Genomic DNA, 20,179 nt, shown 5'->3' with positions numbered 1-20,179 from the left:
TTAATGTAAAAAAAAAAGGTCACAGGTTAATCCTGTTTGTTTTTCACATGATAAAGAAAAATGAATAAATTAAGGAAATCAAGCTGGTGATTCTGGCCTTCCTTTGTGGAAACCTGCATCCCAGACACACTTGGACAGAGTGTGAAGGAGAAGCCCATTTCTGAATTTTTAGAATATTTATCTCTTATTTACAAGAACAGATGATGGAGTTGAATACAAAACTTAAAGAACATCAGGAATGCAAGTGGAAAAGCCATAGTTTTTAGGAACTCCCATGTGGCTTCAGAAACATTTAAGAACAATATGACAGTTAAAATAAAAATTAATAAACATATAGACATCAATACCTAAGGGATTTTTTAGTTTGCTTACCTTTGTTTAAACGTTAAAGTAATGCTCCATCTTCCTTTTAAGTTTTGCCCCATGTACTTGAAATATCTTTCTGCTTTTCAAGTGATTGTATTATAAGTGGTTCCAGCTAATCTTTACTCCTAAGTGGTTCTGTCTGTCCTAGTCCATCCTGGTGTCATCTGAGTTGCTGTCAGAGGCTTGGTCTATCTATCTCTGACCTCCGCATTCCAAGTTTACTCTAAGTTCACTGGGGCTCTGAGGATGATTTATGCAAGTCATCTGCGAGAGTGGTTCCTTCTCAGTTTAAAAAAATGTAGCCTGGACTGGCTGGCTGGCTTGGTGGTTGAACATCAGCCTATGAACCAGGAGGTCACGGTTCAATTCTTGGTCAGAGCACATGCCCTGGTTGTGGGCTTGATCCCCAGTGGGGGGCATGCAGGAGGCAGCTGATGAATGATTCTCTCTCACCATTGATCTTTCTCTCTCTCTCTCTTTCTCCCTTCCTAGCTTAAATCAATAAAAATATATTTTAAAAAATAAAAATTAAATTAAAAATGCAGCCAGCCAGGTAGATAAGAGAGAAGGAAAATAGAGTTCTATGCTCTCAGTGGTGGAGGCCATTGAAAACAAGGAAACACCACTGAACAGGAGTAACAGTCAAGGCCATTCAAGGCCATCAGAAATGGAGTTTTGGTGATGAAGGAGAATGTCTTCCAGCCAGTAACAGTCTGTCTGGAGACTTTGACATGGGCTTCATTGGCTTTGCTTATGTGTGCTGGAGACATAGTACTAAAGATGGCCTTTTCTGGTGAGAAACGTTGAGTCCCTTAGAACATATGGGAGTAAATGGGCTGCATTTGAGGAAAGCTTATTCCTAGGAACTACTTCTTGTCACTAAAAAGGGAAGTTCACTAACAATAGTTACAATAAAAGCATTACTGGATGGTGACAAGAAGCATGTCCTCAGTTTTTCAGAAAGAATGAAATATTGAAACTAAATTTGGAATTATATTTTTCTAAGTACAGAAAACTTTCCCAAACTCCAAAAATCAAGATGATGACATATCGTATTTTGGATAATCTGCTAATTCTATGGCACTGGGATAATACAAAGGGTGAATGAAAAGGTTGCACAATAGATTTTTAAATAATACATTTTTATATTAATGGTAAATGTTTATTATAGAAAATGAAAAATGTAGTTTAATGAAAGATATATTATTCATAATCCCTGTTTTGAACATAAGCTATGCATATTTTGATATATAACCTTTCATATATTTTTCTATGCATTTGAATAACAAATATATTTTTTAAACTATATCTTAGAGAATTGTAAACTCTTCTTTTTCTGAGAGATTCATTTAGTATGTGTTTGTGGAAGTCAGGAGACTGTAAATTAAAATGCTTAAAACTGATGTAAAAAATATTTTTCATTTATAAAATAAAGGGAAAATAATTTAACTACCATTAGTATTGATTTACAGTGGTTTAGCTTGTGCTTTCAAATAATTTACAAACATAAAGATTATTTTAGATTTGATATTTAAAAATAATTGAAATGATGCTTCTATTATGTGTGAATAGACTACACAATGGACATATTTCCTTTGTTTACTGAACTATGTTTTCTGCAAGAAAACCTAGAGGCAAAAACCTTAGTCATTTTGCAACAAGATAAGACTGATCAGAATAAAGTCATTTGTTGAGCAATGAGAGGAAGGTGACATTTGAAATAAGGATTTTATATGCTCATTTCAAGGTAGAATTTTTGGAGAGTGTAAAATTTTCTTGAAATATCAACATGGCTATATAATAATGTCTTGTTCACATTTGTGTCAACATAGAGAGAATCCTTCCTTGTAAGGTTTCATTGTTTAAAAAAGAATAATCTGTTTTAAATGCCACTTTGACAATACTCTTAATTTTTGGTTGGACCCTCATTGCAAAAGCAGTTTAGGCATGTTTGCTTTAAATGACCCATGTACACTAATTAGAAAGAAAACAATTCACTAGGAGCTATATCAAATACAGCCCTGCAAATGGTATGAGCTTTTCTCAAGGATCCATATTGTCCTTGGACTTGGCTGTTGTATTATACTTTAAATGGAATTGATTGTGTGGTTGTAATGAAAGTAACATATTGATTTCTATCCAGAGTTACAAAGAGTAAATAGAAAAATGTTCCTGTCTTGACCTGAATTCATAACCGATGGGATTTGCTGGCTTTAGACCAAATCCTTAATAAGAGATAAGATGCAAATGTAATATAACTGGCTTGAAAGTTTAAGGATCTTTTCAATGCTCATCAAAAATGTTTCTTGATGCATTTAGAGGCACTGTATTGATTAGATCACAATCACCTAGGAAATGTTACCTTCTTTAAATTCTATTCATAATTTATCATGTAATTAGCATTCATATATACCTTTATGAACATATTAAGATTATTGAAGTGGATGTTATTACATAGCAGTATACTTTTTAATTATCTTTACAATTGATTTGCATTTTTCAGTTATTTAAGCAAGTGATGATTGTTTAACTTCAGATTTATTTGACTGATTATTTTTGGCTAACAAACATTTTTGGATGTGGAGTAAATTTTTACATAGCAACATATTAGCAAAAGTATAAATATTAGTATATTATTGTAGTAGTATATTGTAGCAATAGTTTTTTTCTGAAAGATTATTCCTGCTGAATAGTCATTCATAATTATCCTTATGTTATTTATTAAGATATGAAATGCTTGCTTCCAATAGTAAACTCTTGGTCTTTTTCCTACATTTTTTTGTTGTTGTTGATAATTTAGAAGGTCATCAACCATGAGTATTATCATTACATTTTTATTCTAGTAATCAGCATTTTATGAACCTTTTCCCCTACTCACTCTTTTGTAAATAAAACTCAGGCTCTATTCACCCTTCTGTAAATAAATCTCAATCCCAAAAAGCAAGGAATTTAAAATATAAAGTACAGTTGGTAACTGCTATAAATAAAGGGATGCAAACCACACACACACACACACACACACACACACACACACACACACAAAACCCGTAACAATTCATTTGTAAGCAACAGTTACTTCACACATTATGTGACTTTTTTGGATTTGTTTTATGTTTTGGGTAAAACAGTTTTGTATAATGATGCCTAGATGAAGCAAAACAAAACAAAACAAAACAAAATTTTTTAAAAAACTAACACATTTGACTGCTGATGTTTCTCAGTTGTAGCTTCCAAGAGCCTCCCTATTCTTCCTAGCCCACTTGATACCCTGCAGGTTGTGGCAGACAATTCACAGGAAAAGCTTAGACATAGAGAGCCTGCATGCTTCTTGACTCCATTTTAAACCTTTTGTTCACACCAGGGTGGCATTTTTTCACACCACATGTGGCAGTTTTGACTCCTATCCAACATGTCTTATAAAATCAAAGTCTGTGATTATTTTACATTCATAGTGCTGCTTCCTGAACTGCTTTTGCAGTTGTGTCTTTCCTAGTGATTGGTGCAGAAGTTTATGGCAAAATGTGTGTTAGGGAAGGGGAGTAAGAAGGAAGCAATCTGAAATTTTTTTCTGGCTTGAAACACAGTGGATAAATTTTTATTAAAACAGAGGTAACTCTGTAAAGATCCTACATGAAAATCAAATATACTTACCTCTATTTTTATTATTTTTTTCCAGCACTATGATGAGTTATAGAGGTTAATTTTTTAAGGTGTATATAATTATATCACTTTCAAGTTACATAATGTTATGTATTTAAAAGCTGCAAAAACAAAATCTCATCCTCAGATGAATAAAATTGTTTTCCCATAATATTGTATAATAGTCAATGGGTGATGCTGAATTATACTTGCAGGTATGATAATTCAACACATTCCATTTGACTTTAATTTCAACAATGGATGAAGTAAAATCTATTATTTAAAATAGGTTCATTCATTACAGTGTTTATATTCTATGAATCACAGTATTTAGGTAATTTTTGTATCAATCTCATCATTCTTAAAGTTTTCTCCTTTCCCTATTTTTAATTTAAAATGTCACTGTAGTCCTCATTCAATTAATTCATATTTTATAATAATAAATTGCATTGATATACTAAATAAATTACATAAAGTAATAACAATTAAATAACAGCAGAAGTAGAAAATGTTACTAAATGCAAAATATGTGTTCATTGTCATGTTTTCACTGAGTAATTATTAGAAAGGATATGAAACTACAAATAGGAAATCTCTGAAGATGATCTTGCAATAATACATATGAACATATTTTCACACGTCAAAATTCTTATTTTGTTTTAAGATTATCTTTTATTTGTATTAACAAAATATATAAAATAATATTCTAAAAATGTTCCCTAGAAACATGATTCAATTCAGGATGTTTTTAATTCAGTAGAAGAAAATTTCTATTTTAATCAACAGATAGATAATAAAGACATGATATCTTATATTTTCTGAAATTATAGAATAGTTACATTCTTTTACTTTTAAATCACTGTGTTTTGAATAGTAACAATTCAATCACAACACAAAGAGAAATGAAAAATCAGTTACTAGAAGCAAATCTTTAATGCAATGATAAGTATTCATTAGCAGTGTTAACATATTTTATGGTAAAAGAATCTTATTGCATATTTTATTAAATTTTTGGCTACAAAGCCAACTTACGTAAAATCACTTTAGCTAATGTGAGTTATATATTCAATAGATAGAACATGACCATATCATTATACTTTTTAAAAATATATAAAAGAAGTACTTGTAGATTATAGTTTTTATGCCTTCTTCTAGAGAATACAACATAATTTTAGTGCATCTGAATTATTTATTACAGAATTTGAAATATGAAGTGTATCCATTATATATATTGAGAAAGACCTCAATTTAGAATTTAGGTGCTTTTTTTTTCACTTTCTGAAATAACAAACCATGATTAATAAGAACATAGCAGAGAAATAGCACTTTGGCATGAGTTCTACTAGTAGACAGAATAACTGCTTACTTTTCTTTTTACATGTAAAAATCCACTTCTACTACAGCTTCTATAAAGTATTTGAAAATAAAGCCAAAAGAAAAAAAAATTTAGGAATAACTAAATTCAAATGGTTAATGTGATGCAATGGATTTTGTGGCATGGGGTTTCTTTGTGATGCACATATATTTATTAAGTACAATGATTTGCTTGTCTTTTTAGTTAACTAAAACTCTGACCTCATTAGAAAGAGAAAGGAAAAAAGTATGTATATTTGAATATAAAATTTTGTAAAGATAAAATCCTTGTCATTCAAAATAAACATTTGAAATCAAGTAAAAGATCCCAATAAAAACACATCTATTTAATTTAAGTTTAGTATTAAGCCTTCATGTAAAACTAAATGGCATCTGGAAATCTAATGAACCATTTGAAATTAACACTATCCAAAAGACAATACAATCATCATCTAAAGAAATATAAGTTAAGTTTATGAAATAAAATTTACCTGCTTTTGCAGCTCATATGTTTGTTGAAAAATAGTATGACTTTATTTGATGTGCATGCCAGGGAATGTAGAAATATATTGAATTCATCGTTTTTCATTGGTATAGAAAACCCCCAACTTTCACTGCTTTAAGTTTCCTATTTCCTACCCTCCCCACGTACTCCCTCCAATTCTTCAGAATCTCTTCGGTCCAGCTTATCTTCTATTTGAGGTGAACAAAATAAGATTCCCAAACAGACACACACAAAATAACCACCACCCAGCTGAGGAGAAATAGGTTTTCTGCCTTTGGCCTGTCCTTATATGTTAATAAAATCAGCTCATACATTCTGCCACCAAATTCAAGTAATCCTCTGCTACTTAAGGCTGGATGAAAGGAGCACTCATTGTGAATTATGTTTCATCTGTCACAATAACCTTCTTTATTCTGCCATGGACCTCCCCTTTGCCTGTGGCAATTAGGGAAAATAGGTATATGCCTTGAAATATGAGATAGAGGTTTCTTAAAACAAAACAAAACTTGTGACACACAGACAATGCTTGCTAAGCAATATGCTGAAAATAAGCATATGAGACATTTTGAAGTGATTCTGATTTTTTAAGGACTCAGTAAAAAAACACATATTAGAATGAGCAGGTGGTATGGTTGCCATCGGTTATTGTTAACATCAGTTATTGATGACAAGCAGTGAATTGTAATTGTATTAAAATGAAATATAAACAACCTACTTTCATATTATATTCTTTCTAGTTAAATCATGTCATAAGAATATTGTAAATATATGGTATTTATTTAACATACAAAATCACAGTAAATCATTTATGTCTTTAGGTATATTTCAACACATCAGACTAACATTTTCACAACATCTTAAAAGGGGAAAAAAACAAATAAAAATATTTTCAATAACCGAGCTTATCAAGTATTTTAAGTTAAAATCAATGTGAGTATTTGATTTACTTACTCTTACAAATCACTGAAATTACCTTGAAGCAGTTCAAGTTCACCTTTCTGGAATTAAATCTGTTAAATGACAACCATCATCTAATCGTCTTCTTAAAAAGATACCTCAATTTTTTGGCTCAACAGGGTAGAGTTACAGCACTTCTAGTTATAAATGTGTTACAAGACCTTTAAAAGCGACAAAAGGAAAAAAAAAAAACACCCACATATTTGACAGAAAGGAAAATGTTCCTTTTAGGACCCAAAGAAAGTCACTGCTGACGAAGCAACACAAACGGTCATTCTAACAGTTGCATCTTTTAAAAAGCATACACATAATTTAAGTTAACACAAAATTCATAAAGTCTGAAAGAAAAAAATTCTCGAGACTAAAAGGAAAACCTTTTGGCCCACCGCACAGGTTGGGCACAAAAGTGCTTGCTAAGCTATCTATTTCACGCATGCAACGACAGAAGGTTCGATATTCATTCGATCGATGAGTGAAAAGGCACAATGGCAAAATCAGACAGACTTCTTTTCAAATACAGATCTCCAATGTCCCCCCGTCTACAGATGCACGGCTGGTGGTGTGGCGCAGACGGAGCCAGGGTTACATCAAGGCTGTTCTCTGGACCGTGCAAACAGTCTAGACCAATGACCTGCAGCATCATGCCCTTTGAAGAAGAGGCAAGTTCGGTCATGATGAAGGAAAATCAAGGCGTACCCCTTTTAACAATAGGGAGCAGCTCGAGGCTGCAAAGAGGTAAGCAGGGGTAAGAAGAAAAACAGCATCTGCTTCCATGGTTACAGGCCAACTATGAGAACCTTGCTTTTCAAGGGAGTCTGTTCTCAGGCTCCCTCACGGGGTATGTCATGCATTCTAAGCAAAGGCAGGTTGAGCTGAAATCCGCATAGTTATTTCAGAGTAAAATGATACGGAGCACATGGCTGGCAGAAAAAAAAAAAAAAAAAAGTCACATGACTGTTATGAACCAGACTTGGGCTATTTCAGAATAGAATTTTTTTTTTCTTTGTAGCAGTTTAAGTAAAGAAAATATATTTGTATAAAACAGACAGCGGTGATAGGCATGATTTTAATTTCTCAGGCTCTTATGTGAGCAGAGGTCAAGGGTCAAGATAATACTCCCACCCCCAAGGAAGGACCATACAACTATTGTTAATATAACTTTATTACAGATACCATTTTAAAATATTTCCCTTTTTGCTGGACTATAACACTGAATACCTGTCCTTTTTGAATGTCTTTCTATGCCTGGTTCTCTTTGATTTCCAGCCCTGCACTTTCCCATGATTATGTTCATTAACGAGGTTAGGTCTCGTGGAGGAGAGGTAGGAGATCTGGGGAGAAACTACTTTCATGTGGTGCTCTGTTCTCTAAGAGGGCAGTGTTTTCTCTGCCTTTTGAAATATACTTGTAGTGAATTCAAATTTGTGTCAACAACATTAGCCTCTGTCAATAGTGCTGTTTTAATGCATGCATTTGTATTTTACTCGTTGCTTGAAACATCAGTGACTCTGTAGATTCAAATATAAGTGTTTTATTTTCCTTCTCTGTGAGATGTTTAGTTGTAAAGTTGCATCTTGTGATATAATATACTCTGTTATAAATACCTGATACTTTATGATTTAAAATTTGACCAATATAAAATGTAGTATATCTGTATTATCGAGGATAGGTCTACTATAAAAAGTACTCAAAATGTAGACATATGAATAATTAAGATGGATAAACATTCCGCTAACAATGTAGTATAACTAAATATTAGAAGAGCTCATGTTTGGGTGTCTTCCAAGGATGTACAATTAACTAGAGATGTTCCAGGTAATAAATCCTTTGAGCAAGTCTTGTTTGCAAGTGTATTGTTAAAATTAGGGAATGAAAAGGAAAAGGATGCTCAGAACAACTTTCATTAAATTTATTTTTTAGACGCTTTGTATTTACTGTAAATGGGCACCATATGGCCTTGTGGTATATAGATATTCATTTCGAATATTTAGCTGAAGGAAAATTACCTTGTAGCTTTATAAAAGCAATTAATTGCTGGTGACAGTGATGGTAAAAATGTTATGCTCTCAATCGAGAAATCAGAAAATAATTTTTGGGCATGGTCCTCCATACTGATGCTGTGTTTTAAACTCGGTCCATGGATAAATGCATGCATATGGTTTTGTTTCTTTCAATGTGTGTAGATCCATTAATTTCTATGCTTGCATGGTAAGGAAAGTGTTTGTGGTAAAAGAGTAAACTATTTAAGGATCAATATGTTTAATATTATAATAATTCGTACACAGTGATAAGCAACAAACATATCTTAAAGCAGTCATGCTCTAGTTTCTTTCAATAATCATGTACTGCTAAGATAATTTAACATCAGAGTTACTTTGATGTAACAACAAATCATATTTGCCGCCAAAGGTCAAGTGCCAGTTATGTCTTCTGTGGAAAATCCACCTGTCAATTCTCCGAAGGAAAACAAAACAAAAGCAAATGTACTGAGGTTTACATGTTGTATGATCATTTGTGAGTTGCGGTTCAAAGAAAATGAGGCTATGGCATGAAATCAGCTGCAAAAAAGATAGCTGGATTCTTGTGGGGGTTTTTCTTCAGAGAACATTTAGCCATTCGTCTTGCTCTTTTGTTTTTCAAAACATGCTCAGTTTTATAAATAGTTACGTGTGAACATAAGTTACAATAACTTCCAAAGGTGGATGTAAAGCACTCGGAGACATTCTCATCGTATCAAATTGGTAGTTATTAAATGCTATTGCTTTAACACATTAATATGCAGAGAGGACATTTAATGTCGAGTATTTAGAGAGAAAAGTAACAGAAGCATTCTCTACACTTGAGGTATTAAATAGCTGCATGTAGCTCCACTCATAGAACAAGATGTATTAGATTTAAGTATTTATTAGAATTAAGCTTTAGGATAGTCTTTTTTCCTCTCCTCCCTGCAAAATAAAAATTAAAAAAATAAAACTAAAAGTGGCCTCTCCTAATGGAGCACATACCCTTATAAGTGAAAGAAAACAACTGAAAACTTCCAGTGCCTGGTGTTTGATAGTTCTTCAAATATAGTAGATGCTCAATAAATAGTTAAGAAATGAACAGACGTATGATTGCACAAATTAAACATTTTCTGAAAATAATACAGTCTCATGGAAGACAGAACAGAATATTCTCTGCTTACTAATGTATCCTTTTAAAAAGTCTTTTTCTTTTGACCTTTCTACACAAATAAGAACTTTCTCTTGGTAATCTGGTTACATACAACCGGAGCCACATTTGACATTACTATATGTTCTGAGACAAAACAAAATCTAGGAGTCAAAATATATTAGAGGGATACTATATTAAACAATGTTAAGTAGACTTTTTTTAAATATATATAATACTTTTCAGGGCAGTCAAACAACTAATGTATTTAGTGTATCCTCAAGAAGGGCATATATTAGACACTATTTTCTGAAGTTATTTAATCAAAGTTTTTAAAAAATTACTCATTACATTATATATATATGTATTTAATCAACTTACATTCATAAAATGTTTATTAACTTAATATGACCTAATTTAAATGATGCTCTGAAGCTGACTAACCCAGCTTGAAACAACCAATTGTGACTAATCCTTCCTAAACTCCATTTTTAAGAGGCATTATTTTCTTTGCCTGATATAGGCGATGGCAGAAGTATTTTCAACATACAAATCAGCAAATACTGCAAATCAGGGCCTTTCTTTCTCTTTTCGAGAGCCGGTTGTTAAGCATTTACCAGCACACCATTGCCTAATTTCCTTTCTCAATCCATCTTTGTAAGTACGTTATAGCCTCTAAGAGGTCAATACGTTCAGAAGTTTTCTATTCATCAACCTGTCTAAAATACAAAACTATTGAAATCAATTATGGAGATTAAACATAAAAGAGAGGGATGGCCATGGAAAATAATAGGCACTCTAATTTTTCTTCAGAGGTTTAGCTTCTATATCAGGAAGTCATACAGTTTATCTTTCTGACTTCTCTAATTTACCTGGATAAACACCCAGGTTTGTTCCTCTCCTATCAAAACATTTATATGCTCTCATATATAATTGTCTAATCATTTCTAAGTGAGTGCCTGAGGACTGGGTTCTGAAAATGGCCAGACATCCTTTAAATGTGTCTCTAAGTCACACTCACTTCATTATCATAGAATTTTTATAAAATGAAATGAGGTATCGAAGTAGTGACTACTTTTGTTTTGCATATCACTTAATTTCAGGCATTTTGTCATATGTATTAACCCACTTGGCTTTTGGGTGAGGTTATTAGGAAGAAACAAAAATGGAAAATCTATTAATGGAGAAAATGAAATATGCATTTTTTATAGATAAGGTACTTTATTCCCAATTAAACTTTATTGTGGGTAGATTATAGGTAAAATCTCTAGATTACAAGTGTAGATATTTGACTAAATAATAGATGACTTGGAATCATGAATGAATTATTTTTTGGCCTTATTGCTTGAAGAATGAGTTATATGGTGCCATGTTTTGCAGGGTCTCTTGGATCTACTTTGTGACAATACAGAGGGTTATTTATGTCATGGTTCTAATTTACCTTCCCTAACACATACACCCAAACACTTCAGCTTATATGGCCCTCAAATTAGTTAATTAATCTGCACGTCTATTTTGGGGAGAAGTATTGTGCTATTCATTGGGAATTCAAACATGATTAATAGCTGGTCTCTGCTCTTGTGGATCCCACAGTCAAGTGTGAGGAGAAAGCAGGGTAAATGTGCTGCTGTTTGAGAGAGAGCCATGTGAATATAATGCTGTCTACTTTAAATCTAACATACATCTATATTATGAATACCCAGAATTCTCCAAGTTTAATCCCAGAATCTTAAGTGCTTTCTGGATTCTGCTCTCATTATGTAATAGGTGCTGATGTATCACAGAGAGCTTCACATTCACAAATAAAATTATGAACCATACAGACTCGGTGGCAAGGATATGATTCTTAATACAATCCTAAATAAAGAGTGAGTGGAGACATGTTACAGAATCTAGCTGTACATCCTATTCATAAACACAAGGAAGAATTTCACATAAAGTCAAGATTCTCCAAGGCTACTTCACCAGTATCATAAGATAAACATAATTCTTTTCCCAATGTCAATTCTCACAGGCATTCAACTAGAGGATAGTGTGTGTGTGTGTGGGGGGGGGGTAGTGGCGGGGGTTGGGGCGCGAGGTATGAAATACATGTTTGAATACTCATTGAATAAGATGTTTTTGTAGTTGAAAAAAACCTTTGAACATTATGCTTCTGTGAGTTCTAAAGCCAATCAAAAGTTGCAAAAGGATTTTTACTTTGCCATTTATATCAACCACATTGGATATAATACCCAATTTTAGCAAATAATGTGGCACAGGAAAATTATCTTCCCTATGTCACAATATTTGGAATTCTTCTTTCTTTCAAACAGTATTTCACAATTCTGAAAATATATCAATGGAAAACATTTATATACGAAATGTTTTCAAATTACTTATATCACTTGGAATATTTAATGAAAATACCTTTTATTATATAACTTTAATAAGTATGATTTATAAATGATAAGCACTATTGTCTTTCAATTTTAGAAAGACATAGTCCTTTTAGATGTTATTTTTAAAAAGCTCTTTCATGTTTTGATAACACAAAATTGTTTGTTAAAAATTTCTATCCAGAACATTTAGTTAATATTAAGTAAACCAGCTCAATTATCCTCCCTTTTGTATTTCCTTTCTCTCTGGGATATCTTTACTTCCTACTTTTTCCCCCCTTCTTATACATTCACCATCTCTTTCCTTCTGTTTCATTTATACTTTTACTAAGGTAAAAATAATAAAAATAACTAGATGGCAATGGAAAGTTTAAAATATATGCAGACATTTTCACACTAGAAAGCTGTAGTAATTGGATATACAACTCAGCTCTGAGTTTTCAACCACCTTTTAAGAAATGCTTTTCCTTAACCTTACGAAAAGGTAAAATAAAAACATTCTCTCAGCCTACTGAAAGGGAAAATGAACTTCCTACTCTTCTCCATTCTTTTGTCTGAAGCATGAGGTGAACATGTGTTTATAATAAGTTATGTTGAGGCTCCATTGTTGTCTTGGTTTCCAAAAATTATTGTTTATTATTACTAACATAAGCTTACCAAAAGCTATTTCCCTTAATTAGCATGTCTCAACCTTCATATTTTTGAACATCAAATCCATTCTACTTTACTAGTGTGTGTGTGTGTGTGTGCGCGCGCACGTGCGTGTATGTATGTGTATAAAATCTACTGTGTTGAAATAAGCCTTTGTTTTTATATATGGATGCCAACTATTGTGCTGTTATATTACTTTGCATTCCCTTTTGTACTGTTTCTCAAAGAGATGACTGAATCCTTAATATACCCAACAAACTGCTCAGTGAAATTTGTTTTAATTAAAAAGAGGCTCATTCTTTTAAACATTTTTTTTCTTTAAGGGCCTAAACAATGGACCTAAACAATGCTCCTTTCTTATTCATATTTATTTTTATATAACATATAAAATATTTAACAATACTTAGTATTATTAAAAATGATAATGTCTATGTGGTGGTCCTATTGATTTATATTTATATTTATCATATATCATGCTCAACCTGTCTATGAAGGCAGACAGATTTATATCCAGTTTTATAGCAGGTAAGCAGTTAACTTCCAGATTACTTCAAATCACTTCAGGATATTGTTAATATTCCGGTTCCAATTCAGGTGTCTAGAGTGAAGTCTGCTCTTTTGCTTTTCTAAGGAGACTCCAGCAGGTGACAATGCTGCTGGTCTCTGGAGCGCAGTTAGAAGAATGTCAAGGAGTGAGAGCGCTCTTCACAAAGAAGGTTAGGTTTTGACTATGCCCCTGATTCTGATCTTAACCTAGAGACTTACCCTCCTGGTCTTGTTTCTTACCTTTAAAATGGATGGAAGCATGTTTCTCCTGTTTCTTTATGGAGTTGTTCTGTGGTTCAAATTAAATTAATTAGGAAAGTGCTTTATAACAAAGGAGCATAAGAGGAGGTGATCCAAGCAGATATGTCCTCTTATCCTTTGAATAGTATATTTTATACTAATAACCTCATTTCTGCTGCCCATTTAGCTTGGAATGACAGACCCCATTTTAAGGTTATCTTCCAATAGTTCTTTGTCCATGCTTACTATACACTCCCTTTACTGTTCATTCATTCAGTTACTCATTCAGCAGGTATTTGTTGAGTAGCTACTGTGCACCATGCATTGTGCCAGCCTCTGAAGATTCAACAGAGTCCTTCCACTTTCACTTTTCTTAATTCTCTCAAATGATTTCATTTATTGATTTTGTTCTATGCTTTATATCTCTCATATCTTTCCTTATGCTTTCAACAGACTGTTGCGATGATTAATCAGAAGGTTATATTTTTTTCTCCCTGAATCGTTTTTTTACAACTCCAAAAATACTTATTGATTTTCCACTATTTGGCAGATTATCTGCAAAAAAAAAAAAGAACAAAGAATATAAAATTGAAGAAGTGACAGAAGGGATAGTCCTTTTGTCAAATTACTTGTATTCTGCTTGGGGAGTAGAATATTAACAATACCTCAAATTGTTCAAGGTAGACTATGACTGTAGAATGTGATGGGTGTCATCAGACTTTGAAGAATCTCATATGAAAAGGAAAACATCACAGCTGATTTGAGAGGTTTTCAAAAGACTTACAGATGGCTAAATTGCAACAAAAAGAGATGGGAGATAGAGGGTAGATATCACAGGTGGATCCAATCATACATTCTGCTCTTTTTGCTTCTGTTCATGCTGAGTGGCTTGGACAAATGATCTGGCATGGACAAAACAGTCTTAAAACTCTTTTTAAGGTATGTATGTGGTAAAGCTGGACATTTTCACTGGAGTCATACTGTGGTGGCCTTAAATGCTAGCTACAAGAGACTGTACTTAGTTTGGGGGTCATGAAGAAATCTTTGAAAGTCAATGCTACTATTGGCCTTCCTGCCATGAATTCACAATCAACCTTTAATTCAACTCGGCGGAATTTAAATGTGAATCAACTGAGCAGATTGGCAAACTCCAGGTAATCTTTGGCCAGTTTTCATCAAGGTGGCATAGCATAATGGGCTCAGTGCAATGGACTGTGTGAGGACACCTGGCTGCTAGGTAGGCCTCCTTCGCTAACCAGCTATTGATCTTAGAGAAGAGATTCACCTCTGTAAGTCTTTGGCTCATCTTCTTAGTGATGAAAATAAACTATGCCTATTTTCAAAGGTAATTGTAAGAGATGAACATGGTAAATAAATTGGAAAATGTAAAATCTGAAAGTATAGAGGTCTGTGCCAAGAGAAGGATTTCCCCTTGAAATTTTGTGTCCCTCTCCATCCCTCTTTGGGGAGTGGGGGCATTGGAGGTGGTGATCCTTGCTCCCACCTTTTCCTTCTCCTTTAAATGGAATGTCATCTTTTTACTCTGTCATTTTAGGACTCTGTGTGCACTTTATAAGAACACAATTCGTTTGTTTTACTTCTTTTTTTAAAAAAAATGGTGAAAGCATCGACAAAGCTGCTCCTTCTCTTTTATCCTGTAATGAATTTTTATTCATGAGCACACTGTACTAATTGCATTGTCTTCCTGACCTTAGCTTAGATATTATTTCTTGAGATATCCACCACCCACCCACCACTGCACCCCCAGGGATCACACACCACCCTCCTTTATTTGCTTTATGGCACTTTTCATTACCTGATATCATGTTCTTTGTTTATTTGCTTGTATGTCATTTTAGTCAATAGTATTTTATTAGTTCATTATGTGACAGACAGTGTCAAAGGAACTGAACCGACATGTGCCCTGAAGGAGACAGACAGCAATAAATATTGATGCTAATAATATCTATCTATATATATAAATGTCAGGTGGTAAAAAGTGCTATAAAGAAAAATAAAGCAAGCAAGCTGCAGGATTAGAGAGGAAAAGTCATTATGCCATTTTATGTCAGATGTTCAGGGCAAGGCCCTCTGATTATGCATGTGTTACATGCCATTGAGTCAGCTCCAATTCCTGGTGACCCTACCAATGAGTAATGTCCACAGTGCCCTGTCCTCAACAGCCCTGCTCAGCTCCTGTAGATTTATGCCTATGGCCTTTTTTTTTAGTCAATCCATCTCATATTTGGTCTTCTTTTTTTTTCTGCCTTCTATTTCTCCCAGGATTATAGTCTTTTCCAAAGAACCCTGATTTCTCATGATGTGCCTGAAGTAAGGCAGCTTCAATTTTGTCATTTTTGCACCAGTGATGTTTCAGGCTTATATTGCTCTAAGACACACTTGTTTGTCTTTCTGACAGCCCAAGGTATCTATACAGCTTTCCACCAGTACCGTATTCCAAATGGATCCATTTTTTTCCCTATCAGCCTTCCTCACTGTCCAAACTTCTCATTCACAGGTATTAATGAAAAACACAAGGGTATAGATAACTTAGCCTTGGTATCTAAAGACAAATCTTTGTTATTGTTGATCTTTCCTAATTATTTCATTGCTACTTTTCCTCGTCTCAGCCTTCCCTTAAGTTCCTGGCTGATTAGGTACTATTTATTTAAAGACCAGAAGGAAGGAAGGAAGGAAGGAAGGAAGGAAGGAAGGAAGGAAGGAAGGAAGGAAGGAAGGAAGGAAGGGAAGGACCTATCTAAAGGAAAAAATGGTTATAAGCAGAGAGAAATGAAAGTGCAAAGGCCCTTAGGTAGGGGCATGGTTCGTATGTTCAAGATCAAACTTGGAGCTAAAGATGGCTGGAAGACAGCGAGCCAGATGAGAGTGATAGGTGATAAGACTGCAAAGCATAGCCCTGGGTACTCTCATGCAGCCCTTCAAGTCTGCATTACAACCTGAGATTCTATTCTGAGTGAAATGGGGAGTCTCTGCAAGGCTTTGAGCTGAGGAGTGATGTCACCAGAGTCAGGTCATTCTGGACACTGTGCAGTGAAGAGGATATTAGCTGAGAAGGGTGAAAGAAGGGAGAACACAAGGTATGCTAGAACTCGCTCCTACCAGCTCCCAGGACACCAATGTGCACCTCATTTCCCAAATGTGTTATGTCTCTTGAAATTAGCCATGGTGGGAATGTTTATAGCATGGAAACCTGCAAAAGCTGTAAATCAGGGATTTCTTTTCTTTCTTTGTTTCTTTGTGTATCCCTCTCTGTTGTCTTGCCCCCACTCTCCCTCTCGTTTTCTCTTTCTTTCCTCTTTTTATCCTTCTTTCCTTCCTTTCCCCATCTTCTCTTCTTCTTCCTCTCCTCCCTTCCTTCCTTCCTTCCTTCCTTCCTTCCTTCCTTCCTTCCTTCCTTCCTTCCTTCCTTCCTTCCTTTCTCTTTTTCTTTTCTTTTTTCTCCCATTGTCTTTCTTTTATACCACTATAAAATTTATTTTTATAAATAAAGCTGTTGGTATACATTTATCAGCACATCTTTGAGGATATCATTCAAAAGTTATTGCCACAGTACAAATGAGAGATCATTGAGGCTTAGATTAGACAAGGGTAGTAGTGAAGAAACTGATAGGAAATAGACTCTGGAAGGCATTATCAAAGGAAGAACTGAAAGCCTTTGTTGAAATTTTGAGAAATGGTTGAGGAAATGATGCAAGAACTGAAAGAATAGTTGATTGAGATGGAAATGACCATAAGATGAGCAATTTGGGGGTAAGTGTCAGAATCTGGATTTGAAAATAGAAAGATATAAATGCCCATTAGGTTTATCCAAATGAAGATATCACATAGAAAGTTGGATATTTGAGTCTGGTTCTCAGGAAAGGAGTCTGAATTAGAGATATCAATTTGGGAATTCTCTAACCGTCTCTCCCTGTTTTCATAATTTAAGTGGGGACTAATTGCTTCTCAGTTTTTTTTCAAAGTTTTCATTTCATACAAAGCAGAGACGCAATACCAGTGCTTCTTGTTGAAAGCCATTGCATGCTGTTGAAATGGCTGAGTCAGATGTTCTCTTGGTACATTTTTTTAATAATTTCAGCAACTATGTAAAACTTGCCATGAATTGATTGAATCCCTACTTGACCCAATTCAATTTCATACTTATGCTTCTTGCTTCTTGAAACCAATCAACTACAGACATCATGTCTCAAAATCTGATTCCAGGACCCAATTCTGTCTGTATCAGAATTAAATGGGTATATTTTAAATTTTAGAATTCTGCACTCAAATACTAGGCCTATTAAATTATAATATTAGTCCAGGAGCCCAGGAATCTGCATTGTAACAAATACTCATTGTTAATAGTATACACATGAAGATTTGGTCACTCTTGCTATCCTCCTATCTAATAAAAGAGTAATATGAAAATTGACCGTCACTCCAACACACAAGATGGCTGCCCCCATGTGGTCAAAGATGGCTGCCCCCATGTGGACACAAGATTGCCACCACAAGAAGGCCAGCAGGGGAGGGCAGTTGGGGGCGACCAAGCCTGCAGGGGAGGGGAGTTAGAGGTGATCAGGCTGGCAGAGGAAGGAAGTTGGGGGTGACCGGGCCTGCATGGAAGGGCAGTTGTGGGGGACACAGGCCTGCAGGGGAGAGCAGTTGAGGGGAGGACCATACCTGCAGGAGAGGGCAGTTATGGGCAATCAGACCAGCAGGGGAGGGCAGTGGGGAGGGACCAGGCCTGCAAAGGAGGGCAGTTGGGGGCAATCAGGCTGGCAGGGGAGTGGTTAGGGGGTGATCCCACCGGGATCGGGCCTAAACGGGCAGTTGGACATCCCTCAAGGAGTCCCAGATTGGAGAGGGTGCAGGCTGGGCTGAGGGCCCCCCCCCCACCGTGCACAAATTTCGTGCACTGGGCCTCTAGTGCTATATAATAAAAGCCTAATATGCAAATTGACTGAACGGCAGAACGACTGGTCGCTATGATGTGCACTGACCACCAGGGGGCAGATGCTTAATGCAGGAGCTACCCCCAGCCCACACGCCCAGGCCAACCAATGGGGGTGCCAGTGGGCACCCCCCCCCCCGAAACGCCCCATCGGTCGCCCTGCAGAGGGAGGCTACTGGCAGCAGCAGTGGGGGGCGGGGCCAGCAAGTAGGTGGCACCAGGCCACTAAGGCGGGTGCCAGTGGAGGGTGCCCCAATCACCCCGCCAGTTGCTCCACAGATAGGCCCTGATCACTGGCCAGGCCTAGGGACCGTATCCATGCTCAGATTTTGTGCACCGGGCCTCTAGTAGTATATAAATAGAAAGTACAGTGTCTTTTCTCTATATATACATTTAGAATCTCCCATTGCAAAAAACAAATTTTATGATTGTTTATATTATTTAAGTTTCCCACTCGTATTCTAGGTTGCTTTGATTAGACTACAATTGATTTAAGTCATGAAGATTTCCATTAGCAAAACCAAACCAAACTTAATTATCCCCCTTTTTTTGCAAAAAGTATAATTTTACAATGTAATGCAACTTTAGAATATACTGTTCAAACAGAAAAAAAAACACACCCATTTTTAATTGTAGAATTGCTGTGCTAATTTTGGAAGTTTGCTAAATATTTCTGATTTTCCTCATGTTCTGGGAATGTGATAGAACTATATTGTTTTTCCTAGTCCCCAGTGATTTAAGTGAGGCCAGAAAAGGAGTGCAGGCCAGTAAGTATTGTACCTGAGGCCAGAACATTTAACTATCCATGTTCCTTCATCTTTCTCATCTCTTTTCCTATAATTGAGATGGAGGTTGCCCTGGCATCCTGCTTACCTGAGTTACTGGGATCAGCAGCGCTCCTCTGCCAACCTGTAATGTACCATTAGTGTGAGTGTGAAGTATTCCTTTGTAATTTTAAGCCACCAAGATGATGTTTCGTTGTTATTGCAGCAAAATCTTCTTTCTCTAGCAAAACTGAGTTACTTGGACCTGAGTTATCTCCTATTTAGTAGGTCAATATTGTGAACTGACGAAAGCTAATTTGTTCTTTCAATAAATGTCAGAGATTTGTGTCAGTGTTTTAATCATTGACAATAAGAAATAGATCAGAACTATATGTCTCGTATAACTCTGCTACCAGATAGTAGGTGAAGGACAAATAAAAAGCAAAAACAAACCCCCAAATAAGTTACTGACCAATTTCTGCAAATGTCCAAACTTTTACTAACAATCAGTTACAAAATCTATCAAACAGCCCATTTAAAAAATCTGGGGGTAGCCCGGCTGGCGTGGCTCAGTGGTTGAGCATCGACCTGTGAACCATAAGGTCAGGGCACATGCCCGGGTTGTGGGCTAGGTCCGTTCAAGAAGCAGCTAACCAATGATTCTTTCTCTTCATTG

At 35.2% G+C, this 20,179-nt stretch overlaps 1 protein-coding gene across 12 annotated transcripts in view; it reads left to right on the top strand.

The window, feature by feature from the left end:
• The window catches only part of LOC307094044 (uncharacterized protein), a 322,974-nt gene that overhangs the window by 91,642 nt on the left and 211,153 nt on the right, over positions 1-20,179 (top strand). For 9 of the 12 annotated variants that reach the window (XM_079762508.1, XM_079762509.1, XM_079762505.1 and 6 more), the window contains exon 4: positions 7,366-7,555. The exons of 2 other annotated variants lie outside the window; for them this stretch is intronic. In XM_079762508.1, the coding sequence (XP_079618634.1) occupies positions 7,366-7,555 (190 nt within the window). Of the gene's footprint in view, positions 1-7,365; positions 7,556-13,630; positions 14,318-20,179 lie in introns of those variants that run through there. One more of the 12 variants, XM_079762504.1, reaches the window with a different exon arrangement.

Source organism: Cnephaeus nilssonii (assembly GCF_951640355.1).
Source record: "Cnephaeus nilssonii genome assembly, chromosome: 3".
NCBI classification, from domain to species: domain Eukaryota; kingdom Metazoa; phylum Chordata; class Mammalia; order Chiroptera; family Vespertilionidae; genus Cnephaeus; species Cnephaeus nilssonii.
Note: the sequence above shows the minus strand (reverse complement) of the source record. Positions and strands in the feature narration are given on the sequence as shown.